Source organism: Symphalangus syndactylus, chromosome 16, assembly GCF_028878055.3.
Source record: "Symphalangus syndactylus isolate Jambi chromosome 16, NHGRI_mSymSyn1-v2.1_pri, whole genome shotgun sequence".
NCBI lineage: Eukaryota > Metazoa > Chordata > Mammalia > Primates > Hylobatidae > Symphalangus > Symphalangus syndactylus.
The window spans coordinates 54,616,587-54,640,767 of record NC_072438.2 but is presented as its reverse complement, the minus strand read 5'-3'; the positions used below and the strand labels follow the sequence as shown (position 1 = coordinate 54,640,767).

The window sequence follows — 24,181 nt, the reverse complement described above, 5'->3', positions numbered from 1 at the left end:
CATAATTAAATAACATTTTATTGCAAATGAAAAATATACAAACATTTAAGATTTATAAACTTTCTAAAATGAACAGTAAAAACACTTGCAAAATATAAGGCTTCATAAACAGTTTATTCAAAATATTTGAGAACATTTCATATATTCATATATTTTTCCACAAAGCTTTGTTGGAAGGGGTAAATAGCATTTAGTTCAGTTTTTCTGGTTTTATGAAGAAAAATATTTTTGTTGGAATAATTTTGTATCGGTGTTGAGATAGTATGATGAATTCACTTTCACTTGCATTATTTAAAATGAGATAATGTGACAAATTGAGAAAAGATGAACGTATAAAAATAGGCACTCAATGGTCCTTAAGTCTCTAGTGACAAGACTGGAAGAATTCAAATGTTGATTCAAAGAAAAGTACATTTTACTAAGTGCCTATCATCAGGCATAATGCCAGATGCTTTCCATGTATTTAATACTTTAAAATATGTGTTAATTTCATGTGCTAAATCCAAAGGGTCTTATGAAAATTGTGCAATCTGAACTTATAATAAATAACCATTGATCTAAGAATAAAATTGTAAGACAAAAGTATAATTAAACTTATCTTTACAGAAGTAGGAAAATCTTTCCATTTGTCCTGTGTGAGCACAACTTTGTAATCCTTAATGACACACATGCAGATATTCACATACTAAATCTTAAGATATGTACATGATGACAAAGTATTAAAATATATACATAAACTACCAGTTAAGACTAATAGTCTGAATATAGGGGTCCAGCATTTCATTCTTCCTTAGACAATATCTTCCTATTTCGGAATTTTTTTTTTGAGATGGAGTCTTGCTGTTACCCAGGCTGGAGTGCGGTGGCACAATCTTGGCTCTTGGCTCACTGCAACCTGCCCCTCCTTGCGTCAAGCAATTCTCTACCTCAGCCTCCGGAGTAGTGGGGATTATAGGCACCCACCACCATGCCTGGCTAATTTTTGTATTTTTAGTAGAGACGGGGTTTCACCATGTTGGCCAGGCTGGTCTTGAACTCCTGTCCTCATGATCTACCCGCCTCAGCCTCCCAAAGTGCTGGGATTACAGGTGTGAGCCACCGCACCCAGCCAAAAATTTTTTAGTGTTAGATTTGCAATAATATTTTGTTTTTTTAATGCATGTGCATCAGTAACTTTTATGTAGACAGTTCTCAAGTATTTCATTGTTTCTCAGCATACTTCAACTCATTAAATCTTTCCCAGTCTTCCTCCTGGGCATGCATACATGTCAATACCAGTTCAATTTCCTGTCCAGGGTACACAATAAGCCTTGTGTTTGGGAACCTTTGACCTGGTCATAACGTACCAAGGGCAAACACCTTGTAAAAGGTGACACAAAGAAATGTCTGAAACTTAAATTCACCAGAACAGAGAATCACCAGAGTCCCAGGTTGGATTGTCAAGAAAAGTGCCATTAATTTCCTCACCAAGAAGGTGCCCTAGAGAGATCAATAAAGTTCTTAATATTAAAAGACAAAATATTAAAATTTCTGCAATTTTCAAATGCCACTTTATCAGAAGATACTTTTCTGGGTCAGGGTCTCACTCTTGTCACCCACGCTGGAATGCAGTGGCACAATCATAACTTACTGCAGCCTTGAACTCCTAAGCTCAAATGATCCTCCTCACTCAGCCTCTTGGTGTTTTTTTCATTTTTTAGAGAGATGGGGTCTAGTTTATTGCCCAGGCTGGTCTCAAACTCCTGGGGACTAGAAATCCTCCCACCTGAGCCCCCCAAAGTGTTGGAATTACAGGTGTGAGCCATTGCCCGGCCAGAAGATACTTTTACTACAAACTTGTGTTCATAGCTTATATATCTGATATACAAGTAAAGTGAAACAGCAATCAACAGAGTAAACACATTTTTGACCTGAGGTATCAACCCATGGACCTTCCATGGATTATCGATTTTCAAAAACATAGAATGCATTAGAATCGTACTCAACACTAAACTATGCTGAAAAGACTATAATGTATAATGGAACATTAGGGCCTTGCAGCCATCTCAGGTAGGTTGTCATTGTGAACATCAGTCATTGTTTAATAGAACTGCAGAAATGCTGAAGTCAGTTTAATTGAATTCTGAATAATAAAGTTTACCATTATTACCTCGGGTAGTCTTCAACTAGCTTAGAAACAAAAACCAAACCTAACAACATTTAAGGTTAGAGCAGAAAAACATTCAGTCAACCTGAATTTTTTTTTTAATGACAACTTTTTGGTTAGGATTTTTGTTTTGAGAAAAATAAGATCAGTATAAAAATAAGATAGCCAATTTATTTTCCATAAAATCAATAAGTGACAGTAAATCTGTCCATCACATTAAAGACCACCAAAAATGTTATTCCTGCCATGCATTTGAAATGAGAGGAAAATTTTATAAACATTTTAATGTGCAAAAAAGGTATTTTCCTGCAGTAGCCCCTGAGATCTTAGTATTTTGTTTGCCAGGAAGTTAACTTTCTATCCTATTAGAATATACCTATTTTTAAAGGTTAGTAACTAATGATAATTTCCTTGATAAGGGTGAAAGTGCAAAATTTCAAGAGAGCCATTATGATAATTTGTTCAGATTTTTCACAAAGATTTTTCTAGTTGCTTCCAGTCTGTGGAAAACTCACTCTTTAGGGATAAAACATTGAGAACAATTGAAATGTAGGATATAATCCTGAAATAATGTAGCAATCTTTTACAAAAATCTCGAGTTAATGGGTGCAGGAAATCAACATGGCACATGGATACATATGTAACAAACCTGCACATTGTGCACATGTACCCTAAAACCCTAAAGTATAATAAAAAAAAAAAAAAAAAAGAAAATCAGCAAAACAAACCTAGAAAAAAAAAAAAAATCTCTATATCAACAAAAAAAATAACCTTTAGGATAATAGTAAAAGAAAGGGAAAAAAAAATGAACATAAGTAACTCCAAAGCTGAATTCACCTGGACTTTTCAGAAACTCCATGTTGTCCTATGTCTTCCAGACCTGAGTTAATTAATGGAACCTGTGAAAACAATCACGTGTCTGTGTTTTTGTGAGAAGGAAACTTTTTCCTTTATCTGAAGTATTTTTCTCTTCCTCCGTTCTCCCTCTTTAACTGGTAGTAAATTCCTATGATATGTCAATAAGTTACAATTCATAAACTCTTCATGGGTGGGTGCGTCTTGTGTATTCTAGCCCACTAACAAATAAAGCAGGCTTTTTAAAAAAATTTCTTTTTTCTTAAAATAACTAATTAGCTATCTAGTTTAAGAAGGAGGTGCAGAAGGAAGAACAAAGCACCCGTGATCTCACTTCTCAGTTTTAAAAAAAGTTTTTTAAAACAAAAGTCCCTGGCCCTTTCTCTTCTTCTTTTTTGAGACAGGGCCTTGCTTTGTCACCCAGGGTGGAGCGCAGTGGCACAATCTGGGCTCACGGCAGCCCCAGCCTCGCAGACTCAAGCAATCCTCCCACCTCAGCCTCCCAGGTGGCTGGGACTACAGGCGTGTGCCACCACGCCTGGCTAATTTTTGTATTTTTTGTAGAGACAGGGTCTCGCCTTGTGGCCCAGGGTGGTCTCGAACTCCTGAGCTCAAGTGATCTACCTGCCTTGGCCTCCCAAACTGCTAGGACTACAGGTGTGCACCACCGTGCCCAGCCTCTCTTCTCAGTTTTAATAATTTGAAACTATGACTCAATGGAGAATATGACTGATACTGCATCTATCAGAACACTGCTAACTGTATATTGGTGAATGACTGTCCACCAAAGAAATGAAGAGCCACCTGGCAGAGACAAAGATATTGTGACCAGAAGAAGGACATTATTCTGAGACACACATAGCTGTTTGACTTCTTTGATCCTTAGAGAGTATTTCAAAGTTTGTAGAAATTCTGGAGGCTAATCAATTTGATTTTCAAATTCGATGGCCAAAAAAATGGCATTTTTACTTGGCCTCACATCTAAATTAGTTAGAACTGTAAAAATGCTAACTTTCCTAGCAGTTCTTCCAAGAAGCAAGCATTCGTTTTCCTCTTCGTGTGTCTCATACTGGTTAAAACTCAGTGTTTCTAGAGACTTCAGTCATCAGTTCTACTAAACAAGGTGACGTCATCATTGTATCCCGGGGCTGAACACTCCAAGTTCTCTAGTAAAACATAATTGTTTTCAGTGACATTCAGAGAGACGGCTTCTTTCTTAGCAGTGGATGTAAGCTCACTCCAAGTAATGTCAGTATTTTTAAAAGCATGTAGAAGGAAGATGCCAATGATAATAGTGAAGAATCCACTCAGCGTCCCAATGATATCTCCAGCTGTCATGCCATACCACTCTTGGAATAAGACGGCAGAGCAAGTCACTACCATGGATGTGAAGAATACATAATAAATGGGTGTCACAAGAGAGGTATTAAAGGTGTCCAGTGCCTTGTTGAGATAGTTAATCTGTGTAGTTACTGAAAGTACAAGTACAGCCAGCAAAACAAAGACCAGGGGATGTTTGTAAACTGGCTTCCATGCTATCAGCTCCTTGATGGCAATTCCCAGGCCTTTGACAGAAGAAACTGAAAACGCTCCAATCAAGGAACAGATTGAAATATAAACCAATATATTGGTCTGTCCTTTTTTGGGAGCCACAATCAAAATCAGCACCAAAGAGATCACAGTTATGATCACAGCAAAGGAAATAAATCCTGTTAGGAGGAGAAAAGAATTTGACTTTAGAAAATGCTCACAGGATCATACCTTTCTGAAATCTTGTTAGTCATGAGTTTAAGAGCATAGGTATTTTAGAAATAGAAGTGAGATCAAATTAAAAATGACATTCTATTGCGTAGTTCTCAATATTTTACAAAGGATTTTCACAAACATATCATTTAAATCTCAACAATACCACTATGAGCTAGGGCAAATATTATCAGATTAACTTTTTATTTTCAGAGGAAGAAAGTGGCAAAGATTTGATTTTGAATATATATCTTTTGCCTCTACCATCCCCATCTCTCCCTTTCATTGTGTAAGAGGGGAAGCATGAACACAAAAATAAGTTCTGCCATCTTATCAGGAGAAATAATAATCCAACCTCACTGTGTCTCACAATCCACAATGTGGCCCACAATGTAGAAAGCTTATTACAATATTATTACAGATACTATTTGGTGAGGAAAGAAAGTGGAGCAGAATTTGAGTGGTTCTTTAGGTTGAATCACAGACCTGGGTCTCTCAATTTCATTTCCATTTCATGCAAAGATGTGACTTCCTCTTCCTTTGGGGCATGGATAACCATCACGGTTGACCCCAATATACTTAATATGCAGCCTATTTTCCCATGAATGTTCAAGTGCTCGTTTAAAAAGTAGGAAGATAATATTGCACTGTTGGGAGAGAAAAAATTAAAAATCACTATAGTTCAATTACCTTTTGATCTCATGGCAGCTCAGAAGTCACACCGTGGTACATGCCACCATGTATCTCAGTGAGCTGACTGGAATATGCTATATGACACTGAAAACCCTAGATTGGTTTGAAACTCAGAAATGATGGGAAATCAAATATGCTTCATTGTTTCTATATCTAAAGAGCTATAATATTCTATATCTCATAATCTTCCAGTGATCTTACAAGAGGTTCTACTCGTCATGTTCAATTTACCCATCTTTTCCTGTAAAGCCAAGCAAAACAGAATATCTTTTATATCTTACTGGCATGATACATTTAGAATACGTATGCCCATGGATGTTTCAAAGAAAGATACATTCCTCAAGAAAAATTACTCTGCTCAGGGCTAATAATCAGCTAGTTCACACCACTACAATCAAACGGACCAGGGGTATCCAATATTTTGGCTTCCCTAGACCGCACTGGAAGAATTGTCTTGGGCAACACATAATAGACACTAACAGTAATGATAGCTAATGAGCTAAAGAAAAAAAAATCACAAAAAAACTCATAATGTTTTAAGACAGTTTACAAATTTACGTTGGGCCACATTCAAAGCTGTCCTGGGCCACATGCAGCCCACGGGCCATGGGTTGGAGAAGCTTGATACAGACTTTCAAAATATCAAAATACTTCCTTACCACCTGTTACTGCTCTGATACTTAGACCTATCCGGTACTGCTAATGCTTCAGTTGCTGTGGTTTCTGCAAGCCAGCCTCCTTCCTCTAATGCCCTGGCATCCGCATGAAGGCAATTAAGCGCCCATCTGTCCTCAAGATTATGATAAATTACCAGGTACTTTCCCAGAGTTGCCCTCGTGTGGCCACTTTTAGGACTGCAGCCTTAGTGAAGATACTATTACTACTATTACTGCTAGCTATTCATTGCATAGACAAGTGTTTGAAGTGCTTTAGGTGTATTAACTCACTTAATTCTCATAACAATCCTATAAAGAAGATAAAAGAATTTAGTAGGCTCAATCATAAGTTTTCTACAAGAGGTTGATAATGAATAGAAAAGAAAAAGACGAAAAGAACAGACAAAAATGTATATGCTTATTAAACACATTCATTTGGGATCATAATAAACTCAGAAAAATTAGATCCACATTCCATGAAATAGGAAAATTATTCCTATTTCCACTATTAAAACTACAGGGTCTCCAAATAGAAGTATCCAGCAAACAATGCAAGAATTTTAGTGAGAGTTAAAATTTAACCAAAACACCATGCTTGTAAAAGTCCTCTGATAACTATGGTCACTAACCACTATGATGAGAAAAAGAATTGACAGGACTCTGGCAATTTGTTCTGATGAGAGATTTAAAAAATCTTCCATGCTTCATTGCATTGTTACAAATGTAAAACACATTTATGTTAGTAGGAAATCAAACTCACTGTGTCTGAGGTTTTTAAAATAATAATGTGACAGTCTATTTCCTATTTCTACTGTTATTTTATAGTCTTCTCAAGTTATTTTTGTCATTTCAGGCAAGAAAAAGTATTATTCTCACTTTATGAATGAGTAAACTGAGGCTGAGTGACTTGTCCAAAGCTTCCCAGGAGCCTCAGAAATAATTTGGGTTCATCTAGACTTTTAGAACCCAGGTTGGTCTAGATTTGTGTGTTTGTTTTTAGATATCCATAGCCGTATGTTTCTTATGGTTTAAGTTTATCTTGGTCTTAAAATACCTACAGAAGCCAAGTTCCCTGTTGCTCACATACCTTATGAGAACACTCAGAGCACCCAGAGGGGTGACCAAGGTGGCAGGTGCAAAAGCATAAGCAGCAAAATTTGCAGCCTCTCCTGCTCCCACTAGAAAGCAAGCAGAGAGATTGATATAAAAAATGGGCTTACTTGTCAGAAGAGAAAAACAAACGACTCACGCAAAGCAGTGGACTTTTAACCCAAATACATGGGAAGATCTAGCTAAAAAGAATGATGTAACGTGTTTTATAGCGGGTAGGAGATAATTAATATTAAGAGACGCAGACAAACTGTAATACCAGGTGATACAAACTCAAAAGATGCAAAAAATGGTGACAGATGAGTACTCATTTTAAATGGCTTTCAATAGAAATTTTTAGCTACTTCAATATTGAAGACATATTTGGTGATTCTGATGAAATCTAGTAGAGGTAGCTTTGTAGTAAGCAGAGAATTATTTCACTTGCTCAAGAATACCTAAAGTTTTGTAGGCTACCCACAGAAACCAAAACCAGCTTGGAAAACTAGAATGGTTGAATCTGGTGTGTAGGTAGGGAATAGCCAGAAATACCTGTCACAGGCCCATGAAGTTAGATATCCCTCTACTGTAAGTGATCTACAAGCAAGTAACAGTATCTCAGTAGCTTCACGAGATCCAGGCAGCTGTTTTAAAGTCATGATATGCTCCTGAATGTCATCTTTTTCTTATCTGAGGAACTCTAGACTTGCATGATATAGTGTGCTATAAATAACTTCTAGAGTGAGAGAAATCCCTTCAAGAGCTGGGCTCTTGTACTGGCCAAGTAATTCTCACAGAACACGGTTGGAAACTTGCCCACAGAATGTAGTATTTCATGCTGGCAACTACACCAAGCAAATGCTTATTGTAGAGAGAGAAAGGAACACCAGCATGATTTTTTCTTTTTCCCTTTGTCTGGCTGCTATGCTACATCCCCCCAAATCTATAAGAGTATTCACCGTTAGGAAAACATCATTAAACAAATCCAAACTTACAGAACAGAATAATGAAGACATTGCTCTCATCAAAAGAATCATGGCAAGGCCGGGCATGGTGACTCATGCCTGTAATCCCAGCACTTTGGGAGGCAGAGGGGAGCAGATCACTTGAGGTCAGGAGTTCGAGATCAGCCTGGCCAACATGGTGAAACCCCATTTCTACTAAAAATGCAAAAATTAACCGGGTGTGGTGGCAAGCGTTTTTAATCCCAGCTACTCTGGAGGCTGAGGCAGGAGAATCGCTTGAATCTGGGAGGTGGAGGTTGCAGTGAACTGAGATCACGCCACTGCACTCCAGCCTGGACGACAAGAGCGAGACTCTGTCTAAAAAAAACCGTGGCAGTTTTCTTGGAATATTAAGGTTTCCTTGGATACTTTATATTATTTATAGTTTTATCTTTATAGATAGCTTTCCAGGAAAACATCGACTTCATGATTAAAGTACTGTATGTATGTCACTTACTTAATCTCTAATGTATGCTTTTCTCTCTTCAATACTGACATAAACTTTTTTTACATGGTGAAAACAAAATTGCAAATGTAGTCACATAATATTCTCCTTATATTTTCATTATAAAGTATGGGTAGAGGGTGGGGAGATGCAAGTAAGACAGAAAAAGAGAATGATCCAAATACCTATCTGGAATCTTCCCAGACAGCCCTTGTCAACTTTTATTCAAATAAAGAAAATGGATGTAAAAGCACCCTAAAAACTGAAGCGGTGGCCAGGCGCGGTAGCTCACGCCTGTAATCACAGCACTTCTGAAGGCTGACATGGGTGACCTGAGGTCAGGAGTTCGAGACCAGCCTGGCCAACATGGTGAGACCTCATCTCTACTAAAAATACAAAAATTAACTGGGTGTGGTGGTGTGCGCCTGTAATCCCAGGTACTCGGGAGGCTGAGGCAGGAGAATCACTTGAACCTGGGAGACGGAGGCTGCAGTGAGCCGAGATCGTGCCAGTGCACTCCAGCCTGGGCCACAGGGCAGGACTCCATCACAAAACAAAACAAAACAAAACAAAACAAAAACAATAAACAAAATCTGAAGGGGCTATACATATTTAAATTCTTTTTATTAATCATCCTTTTAGATTCCACCATTTATTAAAGAAAAGGTACCCAGTTCCTTCTCATAACAGGATCTTACAAATACTGAAATGTGTTGCTTGGTTTGGGGAAATTCAGGGAAGCTTTAAGACTCCTGGCTACAGAGGGAATTTATGATGCCCTTTTTGAGGGGAGCCTCCGCTTTGGGATTTAAGAAATTTCACTTAGTGGGGAGACTGAAGTCAGCAAAAGTGGCTGAGGGAGATGAACACTGCCTTCTATTTGGACATCACATTAGCATTTAGAAAGTGCTTTCAGATCCTATAAAGTCTCGTTTAATCCTCACAGCAGGTCTGGGAGGAAGGAGAGTGCTGACACCCCTCATTTCTTCTCCATTTATTCAGTACCAAGCAGCCACAGAAGCCTTTCACTTATCCATGTTGTTGTCCTGGCGAGGAAACTGTACTCTTTCTTGAGAAAATATGCAGCTACAATAGTCACAGGTTCAAATTAGGAGGCGGGAAAATATGAAAGAAAAGTACTTTTCTCTATGGTTATGGTGAAGAAATACAAGAAGTCTGTGGTTAAAATATAATATTTCAAAGGTCAACTTTTTCCCTTGCATTCCAGGACAGTAGTGAGAGCACAGGGGGTGGGAAATAAGAGTAAAAATTAATTTATTTATCTATAATAGTATATATAGGACAATATATTATACTAACACAAAGATTTTTAGACTTAAATTCCATCCTTGTTCCATTCTTGACAGGAAGATTAACCAATTATGAAAAATTTCATGTAATCTATTTACTATCTTACAAATAAACAGTATTCTCAGTACTAAAAACTTACTTGACAGCAATCCTACCCACCAGAGCCATTCCTTCAGGTAAGAATGTCCACCTTGTCCTAAAATACAAAAAGTAAAAATTAACAAAAAATGGGTTCTACACTGGAGGAAGGTTTGAAGAATTGACTTCTAGGAAGCGTACTTGATTATGGTTAGAAAAGTTAAGTCAGTAAATCTAAAGTCTCTTAGCTTATTTACTTGGTCATTTCCAAAGCTCTTCTAAAGCTTTTTTCCCCCAATTTACAATGATTTAACAAATCCCCTAACGGATTAATTGCATTTAGATTTTTTTCCATGCTTCTGTTATAAATATAATGCTCTCACGAACCTCCCTACACATTTACCTTTGCGACACTGGAGTGATTATTTCTCCACAATAAATTCCTAGAAGCGTTAATTGTTGGGTAGGAGGAAATGCATTTTTTAAAGAACTTTACACGTATTACCAAATTGCCCACCAAAAAAGTTATGTCAATTTTTTAAAAAACTTTGCAAATTTGATAGTCTTAAAATGGTATATCATTTCAATCTGCATTTTTCTGTCACCCATTTTATTCTTTTATGAATCAAGAGTTCATTTTTGTTTTATTTTTCCTGATTTTTAAAATAGATTCAGGGGTACAAGTATAGTTGTGTTACATAAATCTACTGTAAAGTCTGGCCTTTAGTGTATCTATCACCTGAATAGTGAACATGGAACCCAACAGGTAGTATTTCATCCCTCACCTGCTTCTACCTTTTTACCCTCCCACCTTTTGGAATCTCTAATGTCCATTATTCCACTTTGAATGTGCATGTGTACCCACGGTTTAGCTCCCACTTGTGAGAACGTGCAGCTTTTGATTTTCTGTTTCTGAGTCACTGCACTTAGGATAACGGCCTCCAGTTCCGTCCATGTTGCTGCAAAAGATATGATTTCATTTCTCCAACAGCTAAGTAGTATTCTATGGTGTGTGTATATAATTATACCACATTTTTTCTATCCAGTCCTCTGTCGATGGGCACTTAAGTTGACTTCATGACTTCGGTGTTGTGAATAGTGGTGTGATAAACATTTGAGTGCAAGTGTCTTTTCATAAAATGATTTCTTTTCCTTAAAGTAGATACCCAGTAGTGGGACTGCTGCATTGAAGGGCAGTTCTATTTTTAGTTCTCTGAGAGATCTCCATATTATTTTCCATAGTGGTTGTACTAACTTACAACCCCACCAACAGAGTATATGCATTCCCTTTTCTCTGCATTCTTGCCAACATCTGTTGTTTTTTGACTTGTTAATAATAGCCATTCTGACTAGTGTAAGATGGTATCTCATTGTGGTCTTAATTTGCATTTCTCTGGTGATTAGTGACACTGAGCATTTTTTCATATATTTGTTGGTCGCTTGCATGTCTTTTGAAAAATGTATGTTCATATCCTTTACCCACTTTTTCATGGGTTTGTTTTTTTCTTGTCTGAGTTCCTTGTATATTCTGGGTATTAGACCTTTGTCAGATGCTTAGTTTGCAAGTATTTTCTCCTATTCTGCAGGCTGTCTTTTTACCCTGTTGATTATTTTTCTTGCTCTGCAGAAGCTTTTTACTTTAGGTCACATTTGTCTATTTTTGTTTTTGTTGCATTTCCTGTTGAGGACTTAGTCACAAATTCTTTGCCTAGGCCAATGTCCAGAAAAGTTTTTCCTAGGTTTTCTTCTAGGGCTTTTATAGTTTCAGGTTTTACATTTCAGTTTTTAATCCATCTTGAGTAGGTTTTTGTATATGGTCAGATATAAGGTCCAGTTTCATTCTTCTATATATGGTTCTACAATTTTCCTTGCACCATTTGTTGAACAGGGTAGCCTTTCCCCAGCGTATAGTATTTTCAACTTTGTCAAAGATCACTTGGCTGTAGGTATGTGGCTTTATTTCTGGGTTCTCTATTCTGTTCCACTGATCTATGTGTGTATTTTTATACCAGTACCATGCTGTTTTGGTTATGATAGCCTTATAGTATAATTTGAAGATACTGTGATACCTCCAGCTCTGTTCTTTTTGCTTAGGATTGCTTAAAACTTTCTGTGTGATGTTTCTATGTCACCCCTTTGTTTTTCCACAAATCATAAGTTTTTCTTAATTTGTAGGAAATTTTATTTAATCACCAGGTTCACTGTATTTATGTCAGTCAGAGGTGTGGACATAAATACTTCATTTCAGCTATGGTTAAAATTAAAAACAGAAAACATAAATAGCAAATTACATTGATACTAATGAGGACTGTAAAGGGAAGAAGATGGCTGACATAAGAGCTTTTGAGAGTTTGGATTAGTCAATGAGAGAATAATAAGCATCAGGCAGATGCACTCTGCTTATTCTCTACCTTGACATGCTGAAATCAAGTTTCTGTTTCGTCTACTGAAAAGGACAAAATGCTTTTAAGGTATTCCAAAGGTTATCTTCCTACTACTCTAATCTGTGACTTTATGTCGTTATATTTACTATAGAAAATGGAGTTTTCTCATCAATTTTAATATACTTAGCCCTCTGCATTTGACCTAATTGATTTTGTTATAATTAAACAGGATATATAAGCTATGAAGACAAAGTAGTTAACTATGCTTATTTAGGACTTTCTTCTTAAGAAATTGGCAAATAACTAACTTGGAATTATATTACAACCCGGACCTGACTATTGTCTAGTTGGTATCTCTTTGGGTACTAGTGAAACAATATTTATTGATGTATGTTTATTGGTCATTACACTTGCAAATAACTAAGTTGGAATTATGTTACCACACTGAACCTGACTATTGTCTAGTTGGTATCTCTTTGGGTACTAGTGAAACAATATTTACTTACGTACGTTTATTGGTCATTTGCATTTCTTATTTCATTTGTTTCTTGTTTATATGCCATGTCTATTTTCTGTTAGGGTACTAACCTTTTTACTTATTGACTGCAGTCACTTTTTATATAGTATGAAACTATACTTTGTCACATATCTCATCATATTCCCCCCAATATATCATTTGCTTTTTAGTTTCAGTTAAAGTGTTTCCATATAGGATTTTTTTTGTCAATCTAGATAATCTCTTCCTTTATATAAAATAAATTCTTTATCTTTATGCTTAGAAAAGCCTTTTTTTTTTTTTTAATTATTTCATTTTTTGGCCGGGCACAGTGGCTCACACCTGTAATCCCAGCACTTTGGGAGGCCGAGGTGGGCGGATCATCTGAGGTTAGGAGTTTGAGACCAGCCTGGCCAACATGGTGAAACCCTGTCTCCACTAAAAATACAAAATTAGCTGGGCGTGATGGTACATGCCTGTAATCCCAGCTACTTGGGAGGCTGAGGCAGTAAAATCGCTTGAACCTGGGAGGTGGAGGTTGCAGTGAGCCGAGATCATGCCATTGCACTCCAGCCTGGCCAACAGAGCAAAGCTCCGTCTCAAAAAAAAAAAAAATTATTTTATTTTTAAATTAAATGCCAACCTATCTGGAATATATTTTGCTGAATGGTGTGAAGTAGAACTTTCACGTTTTTCTCCTCTAATTTTTCCCAATTGTCTCAATACTTTGAATGATTTGTCCTTTCTCCACAGTTTTGAAATGTCACTTTTTAAAATAACAAATTCAATTGTTATATATACTTGGATCCACTTATAAGTTTTAAATTATCTTTTACGATTTTGTCTGCTTTAATGCCAGTATCAGATTGTTTTAATACAGCATATGTTTTCTTTTCTGATAGTACAAATCTCATCTCAATAGTACTCTTTTATAAACTTGCTTGTGTAATTTATAATCATTGATTTTTTTCCATATGGAAAAATGCTTAGATCTTATAGTATACTTGATGAAAATGAATAGAAAACTCATGGTTAATGAAGGGATAGTCAGGTAAACCTACTTAGCATCTTAAGGGTCACTATAAATAGCAGCCTAATTCTATTGTTGTCCATTTATTAATTTAATAAATAGCTATTAGGTGCCAAACACTGCTAGGGAAGGTTCCTGTTCTTGAGAATCTACTATGAATAAGCAAGTAAACCTATCAGCAACAATAAAGAATATATGTACAACTAAAAATTATCCTAGGTACGGTGAGGGAAACTATTAGTGCAATGACAGAGAATAATGGGGGTGGGGTGGGGAGACCTGCTGTGAGAGGATGGCCAAGGAAGGCCTTTCTGAGGTGATGCTACTCCCACTGAAGTCTGAAGAATGACTCAGCTGAATGAAGGGCAGGGAGAAGAGTTCCACGCAATGGGAAAAGACCTGGGGGTGGGACAGAACCAGACGTATTCCAGGAACAAGAGAAAAGTAGGTGACGGGGAGAAAAGCAAGAAGAAGTTGGAGAGGGGGCAGAGATCAGAGACTGGGAGACACAGCTGACTCCATCAAGAAGATAGAGATTAAGATAAACTGAGCCAGTGAGTTATTATTACTGTAGCCTAGGATAATTGTTAGTTGTACATGTATTCTTTTTTATTGCTGATAGGTTTACTTGCTTATTCATAGTAGATTCTCAAGAACAGGAACCTTCCCTAGCAGTGTTTGGCACCTAATAGATATTTATTAAATCAATAAATGGATAACAATGGAATTAGGCTACTATTTATAGTGACACTTAAGATGCTGAGTAGGTCTGCCTGGCTATCCCTTCATTAACCACGAGTTTTCTATTCATTTCAATCAAAGACCTAAGTATTTTTCCAACATCCATATGGAAAAAAAATCAATAACTATAATTACACAAGCAAGTTTATAAGAGTACTATTGAGATGTGGCCTTACAACAGGATCATTTCTGCAGTTAGAAACTGCAATTCATTAGTTGCATGTGTTTCTTACCAGCTCTAGTAACGCCCTTGCTGGCCAGTTGCAAGAGGCCCTTCTTTTTCAGTATGAAGCTGGAGCCAATAAAAATACTTGAGCTTACGGCCAGTACCAAGCCCACATAAAGACTGTATTTGTTTTCTACACTTGCTGAAATGTTCAAGTTGTTTATGCTGGAATTCAGGTCCGTGTAGAGCACAGGAGAAGCCAGCAGCTGTGACACATTTTTGATCTCACACCAAGCCTGGGAGGAGTTTGGACAGACCAGAGACAGCACATATCCTGGAAAAAAGGAAAGAAGAGAATGTCAGGAATGAAAGGGAGAGGTATTGATGCTTACTGGCTTTCTGCAGGAAACACAGCCTTGAGTGGATGGTACTGAAACATTTTACTACACGCAGGGAAGTCCTAACAGGTGGCCCACAGGCCTATAGACATTGTCGATTTGGCTTGCACAGATTTTTAAAAATGATTTTAAAGTGTTTAGCTGTCATCATTTAAAAATGAGCAATTTCACATGAAAGCCTGGATTCCCCCTATAAATTCGATCTGGGAACACTTGTGTCTTTGTTCTGGTGAATCAGCAACTTGATGGAGCAGCGAATAGCTGTTCAGACCTGGCTTGTGCTCAACAGTTCGACACAGCCCATCACACCCACTTCACTCTGCATTATCAGCCTGGCTACTGGAAAGCAGAGCTTGTGGGGCCTGAATGTGGGGAGAAAGCATAGCAACCTCAGTCTAGAAATCACATTGTGAGAAATCTGTTCGCTGGGCATGGTAGCTCACACCTGTAATCCCAGCATTTTGGGAGGCCAAGGTGGGAGGATTGCTTGATCTCAGGAGTTTGAGACCAGCCTGGGCAACATAGTGAAACCCCATCTACATTAAAAAAATTGAAAAATTAACCGGGCGTGGTGGTGGACGTCTGTGGTCCAAGCTACTTGGGAGGCTGAGGTGGAAAGATTGCTTGAGCCCAGGAGGATGAGGCTGCAGCGAGCTGCGATCACACCACTGCACTCCAGCCTAGGTAACAGAGCAAGACCCTGTCTCAAAAAAGAAAAAAAGAAAAAAAGAAATTGGCTGGGCATGATGGCTGTAATCCCGGCACTTTGGGCAGCCAAGGTGGGTGGATCACTTGAGATCAGGAGTTTGAGACCAGCCTGGCCAACATGGTGAAACCCCATCTCTACTAAAAATACAAAAATTAGCAGGGCACGGGCATGGTGGTGCGTGCCTATAGTCCCAGCTACTCTGGAGGTGAAGGCAGGAGAATCACTTGAACCCGGGAGGTGGCTGCAGTGAGTTGAGATCGTGCCACTGCACTCCAGCCTGGGTGACAGAACGAGGCTATCTCCAAAAAAAAAAAAAAAGAAGAAATCTGTCTAATTCATTTGGTGGGGTATGAGTCATTTGGTGGATATGAAGAGCTATATATTTCAGAAAACGTTTTAAAAGTGGGTTTAGGCCAGGCGCGGTGGCTCACGCTTGTAATCCCAGCACTTTGGGAGGCCGAGGTGGGCGGATCACGAGGTCAGGAGATCGAGACTACGGTGAAACCCCGTCTCTACTAAAAATACAAAAAATTAGCCGGGCGTGGTGGCGGGCGCCTGTAGTCCCAGCTACTCGGAGAGGCTGAGGCAGGAGAATGGCGTGAACCCGGGAGGCGGAGCTTGCAGTGAGCCGAGATCGCGCCACTGCACGCCAGCCTGGGCGACAGAGCGAGACTCCGTCTCAAAAAAAAAAAAAGTGGGTTTAGTTTTCTGTACCACTTTCCCTGATTTTTCAGGTCTATTAATCCACTTTCTCCTAAAGAAAATAGAATCTAATAAAAAATGAATTCAAATATCATTAGGCTTTTTAAAAAATGAGATTCAAAGAAGCATGTAAATCCCCTGAACCAAGTCCACTATTATAAATGTCTTGGAATTTTGAGGCTAAACACTAAAACACAAAATGAAGACGTTTTACACTATGTAAGAAACTTTTTATAATCTGTTCTCCACTTGAAAAGACACCAACAAGGTGACATTGTGACAAGATGTTCTGTCTTCCCATCTTTTTTCCTTTAAAAATGGCAAATTCTCCCATTATGAATTACCCTAAACAAAAGAGGGTAAAGGAAAATTAATCAGAAACAGTTTTGTAATTCAATTTTTAGAAAAGTTTTACATTTCAAAAATCTTAAGAAGGCATATAAGCAACAAAAGGCAGTTTGATCAAATGATGTTTAGCAACAAGACTTCCGTAAGTGGACGTATGTACCTCTGGCAAAGCTTCATGAAGCCACCTGAATTTTACCACATGCACAGTTAAGAAACAGCCATGAAGTTCAGGTCTAGAAAATAATAAAATAATGGAATTCAAGGTTTTCATGACTATTATTTCATTTATCTCTGTAATTTGAAAATGATCCAACTTTGTTTCAGAAATCCAGAATAGTTGGACATGGTGGCTCACCCTTGTAATCCCAGCACTTAGGAGGCAGAGGCTGGAGGTTTGCTTGAGCACCGGAGTTCAAGACCAGCCTGGGCAATATAGCGAGATCTCCACAAAAACAAAACCAAACAAAAAAACAAAACAAAGAAACAGAAATCCAGAATAAACTTGAAGCCAAAACTAAATATCCCTAACTGCTGCAAATTTTCATTTCTTTTTTTTCTGAGACAGGGTCTCACTCTGTCACCCAGGCTGTAGTGCAGTGGTGTCATCGTGGCTCACTGCAACCTTGACCTCCTGGGTTTAAATGATCCTCCCACCTCAGCCTCCCAAGTAGCTGGAACCACAGGCATGCAACACCGTGCCCAGCTAATTTTTAAGTCTTTTTTGTAGAGATGGGCTCTCACTACGTTGGCCAGGCTGATGCTGCAAATTTTCAAGCAAGCTAGCCCTTAGCAATCTTGTTCCACATCATGTTTGTCTCATCTAAGCCCCAAGAAGGGAAAGCGATTAAGTAAATTTTTTTTTTTTTTTTTTGAGACGGAGTCTCGCTCTGTCGCCCAGGCTGGAGTGCAGTGGTGCGATCTCGGCTCACTGCAAGCTCTGCCTCCCGGGTTCACGCCATTCTCCTGCCTCAGCCTCTCTGAGTAGCTGGGACTACAGGCGCCCGCCACCACGCCCGGCTAATTTTTTGTATTTTTTAGTAGAGACGGGGTTCCACCGTGGTCTCGATCTCCTGACCTCGTGATCCACCTGCCTTGGCCTCCCAAAGTGCTGGGATTACAAGCGTGAGCCACCGCGCCCAGCCTGATTAAGTAAATTTTTGTATGAATTTTGATTACATTCATTCCTAAGAAAACATCAGACCTGACACACCAGTGAATTCCATGGCTGCATTCATGTCATTTACTATGCAGTTAACATAACCACTCCAAAACTTTGTCTCTGAAATCAGTGTGGGTGGATCTCATTCCAGCAAAACAATATTCCTTCTAAGCTGTTGATACAGCAAAATGTTTCTGACATTGTAGGGGATGTGGGAGCAGAGGGTCATAAGGGAGATCAAATGATCACTGTTGCATTTTGCAAGTTCTCGTTGTAACTGGCAGGCATGAATGCTCCAAGTTTTATGGCAGGAAAAATAATAAAAATCTTGTCTGGTTACTGACCTTAGGACTTACATTGTTTTATGCTTTGGGAACATGTTAGGGAGAGAGCCTACGGCAGATATGACTGAAAGAGGAAAGAAAGGATGGGTTAGTGGATGTGGAGTGGCCTATGGGAGAAGGGGAGAGATGGGTAATGGAGGGCGTGTGGGCAGGGAATTTGGAGTGTTTTAAAGGAATCAAAGACATCTCAAGTCACAATTGGCTTATCAAGATGCAAGTGAGCACAGTAATTTTCCAGGGAGTTTAATCCAGACTTTATTCCACAGAAAGAGAACATCTACTACATTCATTATGTTTCATTTTTAACAGACACTATCAATAGTCCTCGAAAGTGACTGTACCAAGGTATACTCTTGCTAGCCAAGAACATGTGTTTCTTCTTTGATGTTATTTTTCTAAATAGAGAGTAACGAATATTTAGGAGATAAATATTATAAAAAAATATATATATGTACCAATGTATCAACCAGCCAGTTTAAGAAATAAAGCATCACCCCTCAGAGTTAGTAACTATCCTGATTTTCTCTTTAACATTCTTTTGCTTATAAAAAAGATTTTCTCCATATATCTTGAAAATGTTTTTGCCTCTTTTTGCACCTATGAAAGTGTAATGATAAAGAATTTGTTCTTTGGTGACTTGTTTTGGAGATTCATCAAAACGTGATGCATGAGGCTGCAGTATTTGTTTTTCCCCCACTGTTCTAGAGAATTCCACTGCATAACTATCACACAACTAATTTTTCTGTTTTATAGTTGGTTGATATTTAAGTAATTTACAGGTCCTACAAACAGTACTCCTAATGTTCTTATATTATGTTGAACTATATGAAATTGATGATAACTGAACAATTTGAACCCTATGACAAGTAGTTTCATATGTTTCAACCTAATATTTATCTTCTATGTACAGGTGTAATAGCTTACATACACACACCTTTAACATTTAAAAATGAAGATCTACTATCTATAATCACGGGCAAGTTGAGTAATGGCTCTTGGTTTCAGTTTCCTCACCTGTAAAATGAGGGACTTTGACTCAATGATTCTAAAGTCTGATCATAACCTATGTTTGTTCTCAGAATTACTTACAATACTGGTGCCTCATAAATGTTGCTGATGGGCCAGTTCTAAACTCATAGGCACTGATAGAGGAGAGACATTTTAAAGAAACTGATGCCAATATATTAAGCGACACTGGCCAAAGTTATGCAACTGCTAAAACCAGGGCCAAGTAACCCAATTCCCAGCCAGCATTCTATTTCAGAAAAATAAAAATATAAAGTACAAGAAAAAGCCAGTTGAAATTTATTATTCATGTTCATATAAGGATGAAATGCTTTAAATAATTTGTCAAATATTTGTCTATAGAGAACAATAATACAAATTTAAATAATAATTTAAACTGTCCAGTTTATTACATGGAATAGAAATCTGGTTTTAAGAAAGTCAATGATTGTATAAAACTACCTTTTTAATCATCGCAAGATATTTCCAGTTGGGTGTCTCACCATCTATTCTACTGTGCTAGTTTGGATTATTATTCATTCAATATTCAGCCCCTTACCTTTCCCAGTGTGGGCAAAGGTGCTTCACCTGATGTTGGGCTGGAAGTGATTTGGTGGCCAATGAGAAGTCAGCAGAAGTGATATGAAGCTAGATTTCAAGGATGCTTATGTGGTTGCTTTACTCATTTGCATCTCTGTAATTCCCTGAGGAGCTGCTGTCCCTTCAGCCTCAGCACCCAAAAGAAGACGCATGGAGCAGATCTGAGCTCATCCCACATGAAGGAGCCAAACCCAGGTGGACATGTAGCCTGAAGCAGAGACATATAGGTGAGCCCCATCTAGATCAGTCAACCTTCAGCTGACCTAGAAACCTAAGCAAGAATATGTGATATACCTGCCTATTCACATTAGCACAGGCATGACTGAATGAAATCTCTTTATGTCTGTTACAATTTATTCTCCAAATGCTAACCAGTGGGAAGTAGGTTATATCACTCCCTGGCTTAATACTCCCTGTCCCCTGTCACGGTTTTTCATCTCGACTTACAACAAAATCTCAACTCCTCACTAACTTTGAACTTTAAAGCTTCTCATGCTCTGAAACTGGCTCGTCTTTGACATCATATTGCATTACTCTCCCTCTCACCCCTCTGTGAAACACTAATCTTCTTTTCCTTCATTCAACAAATATGTATGGTGTACCACCTGTTGGGCATTTTCTAGAATCTGGAGATAGAAAAATGGATACAACAATGGTCCCACTCTCTTAGATTCCAGTGGGGGGGAGATAGGATTAACAAACAAATAACTATACGTATGTTAAGAGTGCCACAGCAAGTAGTTAAAGCAGCATCAAGGAATATATTTTTTAAAACAGGATTAAACAAAAGAGCCTGTCTGCTAAGTCTAAAAGCAGAAACCCTGAGGGGTTGAAGAAACTGCGGTCAGCCAGGTTGCCTGGGGTGACAAAAGGGGAGATGGTGAGATGTGGCTAAAGAGTAGGTGGGAGAAGGATCAGGAGAAATGAACCTTTAGACAAGTAGGTCTGATCTTGTCATTCCTCCTTCCAGAACTCCACAAGGGCTTCCCTTCTCATTCAGAAAAAAATCCAAAATTCCCACTATAGCCTATAAGGCCCTGTGGAATCCTGTCTCCAGCTGTCTAACCTCATTCCCTACTATTGCCTTTTCTTCTGTTCCTTTCATAGAATAAGTTCCTTCTCATCTTAAGCTTTTTACAAAGCAGCCGTTCCTGAGCTTGTTAACAGAGTGCTGGCTGGCATAGCTAGCTGCTTCTGAGTGAGCAGACTAAGCAACTCAGAGAGGCCTTTCCTGCCTTCCCAATCTAAAGGAACCTCTCAGTCACTTTCCATCATACGTTCCCAATCAAATAGACTTCCTCATATGGCTTAATTACAGCTTTATAACAACCTTCATACATATTTGAATTTGTTTCTTTTAAAGATAATTTTGGATTAGAGACTCTTTTAAAGCATCTATAGCTTTAAAAGTCAAAACCAATGTGGGGTTGGGGGTGACTCACGCCTGTAAACCCAGCACTTTGGGATGCCAAGGTAGGAGGATCACTTGAAGTCAGGAGTCCAAGACCAGCCTGGTCAACACAGTGAAACCCATATTAAAAATACAAAAATTAGCTGGGCATGGTGGCACGTGCCTGTAGTCCCAGCTACTTGAGAGGCTGAGGCAGGAGAATTGCTTGAACCCAGGTGGAGGTTGCAGTGAGCCGAAATTGCACCACTGCATGCCATCCTGGGTGACGGAGTGGCACTCTGCCTCAAAAAAACAAAAAAAGTCAAAACCAAAGTATGAAATTAACTTTTTCTTCATGGAAGTTCAACTGGAATGTTCTACCTTCAGATCTCATGACTGACCCCTTGTCATTTGGGTCTCAGCTTGAATATCACTTTCGTAAGGGGCTTTCATTGAATACCCAATCTAAACATCCCAACACTCTTGATACATTACTGCTATTATAATGATCTTTTAAATTACTTTGTTTCTTGCATAGTAGCTGCCATCTGAACAGTAAGGTGCCTGAGAGCAGGAACCTAGTCCTACAGTCTAGGACCAGAGTGTCTTGCAGATCCCTCTATCCTGGCACCTATGCCAGTGCTTAGCACGTGGGACTCTTATTATTTGAATGAACAAGTGAAAAATGGAGTCTTTGTTTACTCCATGTCAAGCTCTGAGTGATGTAGTTCATATGTAATCCCACCTGCACCTACTCTTCAGAACTGTAAACCGGAGGGATGATCCCCAATTTATAAAAAGGCAAAAGGCTCAAGGAAGCTAAGTTACAGCTCAGACTGTCTGATGCCAAAGCCTAATCTCTTCCCACTACTAATAATGTGCATTCAGATTTCTAAGTCTTTCTCACCAGCTTTTCACACAATTAATTACCATGGTTAATCACAGGTATTAAGCCTGGAACTTAAATGTTTCTTGTTGGAACTCAATGCATAAGCAAAGCAGGAAAAACTTGCAGAAGCTCAAACAAGTGGGTGTAATTCATATACCTTCCTTACTTACAGATCCTTGGGTAAACAAGGGTGGGTGTGTTAGTAACCGTCAGATTTGCTGGGTTAGAAATTATTTAGAAAAAGGGCACACAACCTGACTCTCTAGGAAATAATTCTAGATTCAGCTGCCTTAAAAATTTTGTTTTTTAATAGTTTGCGGATTGTTCACGAATTTTTTCTCTTTTTGAGAAAAAAGGGACAAGGGAATAATTCTAGATCCAGCTGCCTTTAAATTTTTGTTTTTTAATAGTTTGTGAGTTGTTCAGGCGTTTTTGCTCTTTTTGAGAAAAAAAGACTAGAAAATAATTATAGATCCAGCGGCCTTAAATTTTTTTTTTTAATAGCTTGTGAATTGTTCAGGCATTTTTCTTGTTTTGGTGTCCCTTCTCTTCGTTGCTGGCATGGTTTTGACGAGCTCACTTGTTAAAAAGGAATAAGCTGGAAGAGTCAAGAGGAGAGGAAACCAGGGAAGTTGCGAGCACCTTTGCAAAGGTGTATATGTATATACATATATATATATATGTAAGGGAACTATATACATGTGTGTATATATATATAGTAGTTCTTACCATGCCTTTCACTGCCTCCCTTCCCCTTTACTGCATTATCAGGTAAATTAAAAAGCTGCTTTCCCTTTGGTACGGCGAAAACCATCATTTCAATGTATCCACATCCTTCCGGTCGCCCCCCCTACCCCCTTCCCTACTTTTATCGTGGCCTTCTGTATGGAGACTGCAGAAGGCCCGTCAGTGTTGCAAACACTTGGCGAAGGGCAAGGAGCCTCGCCCGATTTCACAGGGCTCAGGTGGGAAGCAGTAAGAAGAGCCTGCAAACGAGTGCTCCCGGTTCCCGGTTTCCTCTCCAGCACGCCTCTCGCCTTAAGCAGCCAAAGAGTGACTGCACAGCGAGTCAGACGGGCTCGTGGGTTTGGAGACCTTTTCATTTCCAAGGAAGAAGAGAGACGCGGACGGCCCAGACTTGCACAGCGCCCACCCCCGCGGCCCCGGGCGCCCGACCTCTCGCGGTGCTCGATCCCGATCCCCGGGAGGCAGCGCAGGGCGCAGCGCAGAACTCCCACGGGCCCCCCAGGCAGACACAACCTCTGCCCACCGGGTGACGTCGGCCGCAGAATCTGGAAGCGAGCCTGAGTCAGAGGAAACGTCCTCCTCGGAGGGACTCGGGATTCTTCCCATAGCATCCTGAGTTTCCCCGTCCCACGCGCAGCACGCGGTAATTTACACGGGTCGGCTTTCCGAATCGAGTGGGAGTCCCATCTGCCTTATTCCACTCAGGTTTTCCAGCACAGCCCGAATCGCCTAGGCACCCATAAATAAGTGTTGAACGCCTGGCTGGACGGCCGACTGACTGAATGAATGAATGAGTGAACGACTGCGTTTAGAGTCGGTACAGCCCCCCCTTCCAGTCTCCGCAAGTATCCGGGGACCGCCCAACCGGTCTCTTCGCCACCCAGCTGCCAGGTCCCTCGGCTCAGGCCAGACACAAACCTTCTCGGCAGGGCTCTCCGGGCGGCAGCCTCACCTGTGCCCCCATGGCCCCGGGAGGGGGCTTCCGGAACGCGGGCGCTGGCTCCTCACCTGGGCCTCTTCTCTACCCGCACCCGCGGCGGGCGGGGCTGCGGG

At 39.4% G+C, this 24,181-nt stretch overlaps 1 protein-coding gene across 1 annotated transcript; it reads right to left on the bottom strand.

Moving 5' to 3' along the window:
- NIPAL1 (NIPA like domain containing 1) lies at positions 1-24,181 on the bottom strand. The gene is made up of 6 exons (XM_055246740.2): positions 24,047-24,181; positions 14,905-15,171; positions 10,082-10,138; positions 7,181-7,271; positions 5,231-5,391; positions 1-4,710 (listed from the first exon to the last, which is right to left on the bottom strand). The coding sequence occupies exons 1-6, from the start codon at positions 24,090-24,092 to the stop codon at positions 4,100-4,102; spliced, it is 1,233 nt and encodes a 410-aa protein (XP_055102715.1). The 5' UTR covers positions 24,093-24,181; the 3' UTR covers positions 1-4,099.